Source organism: Pundamilia nyererei, unplaced genomic scaffold (genome assembly GCF_000239375.1).
Source record: "Pundamilia nyererei isolate P.nyererei 1_Seehausen unplaced genomic scaffold, PunNye1.0 scaffold02054, whole genome shotgun sequence".
Taxonomy (NCBI): domain Eukaryota; kingdom Metazoa; phylum Chordata; class Actinopteri; order Cichliformes; family Cichlidae; genus Pundamilia; species Pundamilia nyererei.
The window spans coordinates 1-1,395 of NW_005189455.1; the positions used below are offsets into that span (position 1 = coordinate 1).

The 1,395-nt window shown below is 45.9% G+C and overlaps 1 protein-coding gene across 1 annotated transcript in view; it reads right to left on the minus strand.

Moving 5' to 3' along the window:
- Positions 1-482: 482 nt before the first annotated feature.
- The window catches only part of LOC102204003 (BOLA class I histocompatibility antigen, alpha chain BL3-6-like), a gene marked incomplete at its 5' end in the record, with an annotated part of 3,996 nt that continues 3,083 nt past the window's right edge, over positions 483-1,395 (minus strand). The window contains 2 exons of the mRNA XM_005755601.2: positions 483-805; positions 997-1,269. Of these exons, the coding sequence (XP_005755658.1) occupies positions 498-805; positions 997-1,269 (581 nt within the window). The remainder of the gene's footprint in view (positions 806-996; positions 1,270-1,395) is intronic.

Sequence of the window (1,395 nt, forward strand, 5' to 3'; positions counted from 1 at the left end):
TTTAGTTTGTGGCTTCCACACAAAATGCTTTCACATCTGTAGTCTCACATCTGGAGCTGAACGTCACGGAGCACTCGGAGAGACGCTCGTTTATCTCGTCTCTGTGACTTTTTTATCCACCAGGTGTTTCTGTAGGTGAACACCTGCCGTGTGGCGGAGGGCGCAGCGAGGTAGTACAACGACAGTTTGAAGATCAAAAGTGAAGAGGCAGTTTATGACTGCTTACTGATTTTGCTGATAGGTAGTCGTGTGTTCTTTCATTTATATTGAGCTGTAAATCTGCATTCCTGCTGCCATCATGAGACTGTTGTGTCCAAATAAAGGAGGAAACATTTAACTCACAGGAAACTTTAAGCTTTTTACATTTATTTGACCTGAACTTAGAAAAGCTGGAAGTTTAACTGAAGGTTCTTGGATTTCTGAATGTTATTGAACCATAATCACACACAAAGCCTCCTCTATGAAGTCTAATAAGAATAAATATCAAAATACAGAAACTAGATGTCATACATACAGGTGTTTCGTGGCTGCTGTTGTTCATAATTCAAGAACTTGCTCAGCCAATCGATGCACTCGTTCTCCAGGTATCCCTTGGTGTACTCTTTCAGCACCTGGACGCTGTCCCACTTCCTCTTGGTGAGAAGTGCCTCCGGAATCGGAGCGACCCAGACTCCGCTTCTATCATCGAAGGACAGGAAGTCGTTTCCATCGTAGGCGTACATGTCCACGCCTCGGACAAACCTGAGCGTGCCGTCAGGCTGCGTCTCACCCTCACAGCCGTGCATCCACTGAAGAACATGGAGGTCTGGAAGCAGGAGGGTGAAATAAGGAAGAACAAACAAAGGACAAGGAAATGAAGATTCAGAGCAGACGAGATGAGGAAGCAGGAACAACTTGTTCCTGACCTGAGGAACCTGATCTCAAATGGAAGCATTTTTCAATTAAAATGTTATTTTGTTGATGTCATGCAGGTCCTTCAGCTTTCGAGGGTCTGACCTGAGTCATTCTGTCTCATTCGCTCCATCAGGATGCCGATGTTGACCTTGAACCACTGCTGCTTGCTCTTGCGGGACTGTGTGCCTTTATCCCAGTAATCAGCAGGTAAACGCTCTCTCATCCACTCCTGTCTGGGAACTTTCACCTGATTCTCGCTGTCAAAGTAGTCGATCATCCTGTCGTCCAGCAAACCCATGGCTGTGAACTCGTGGATGCCCGGGAGGCCCACAGGTTTGGAGAGCGCCGTGTAGATGTAAGGGAGGGAGTGAGTCTCTGAAAGTCACACAGGAGGAAATGTTTTTATTCCAGCCAGCTGAGAAAAACCATCTGAATATTTCCATCCACTATGAATCAGGAAGCTTTGCTCTTTGGTATTTTAGTCAGTCCCTGATAAACAAT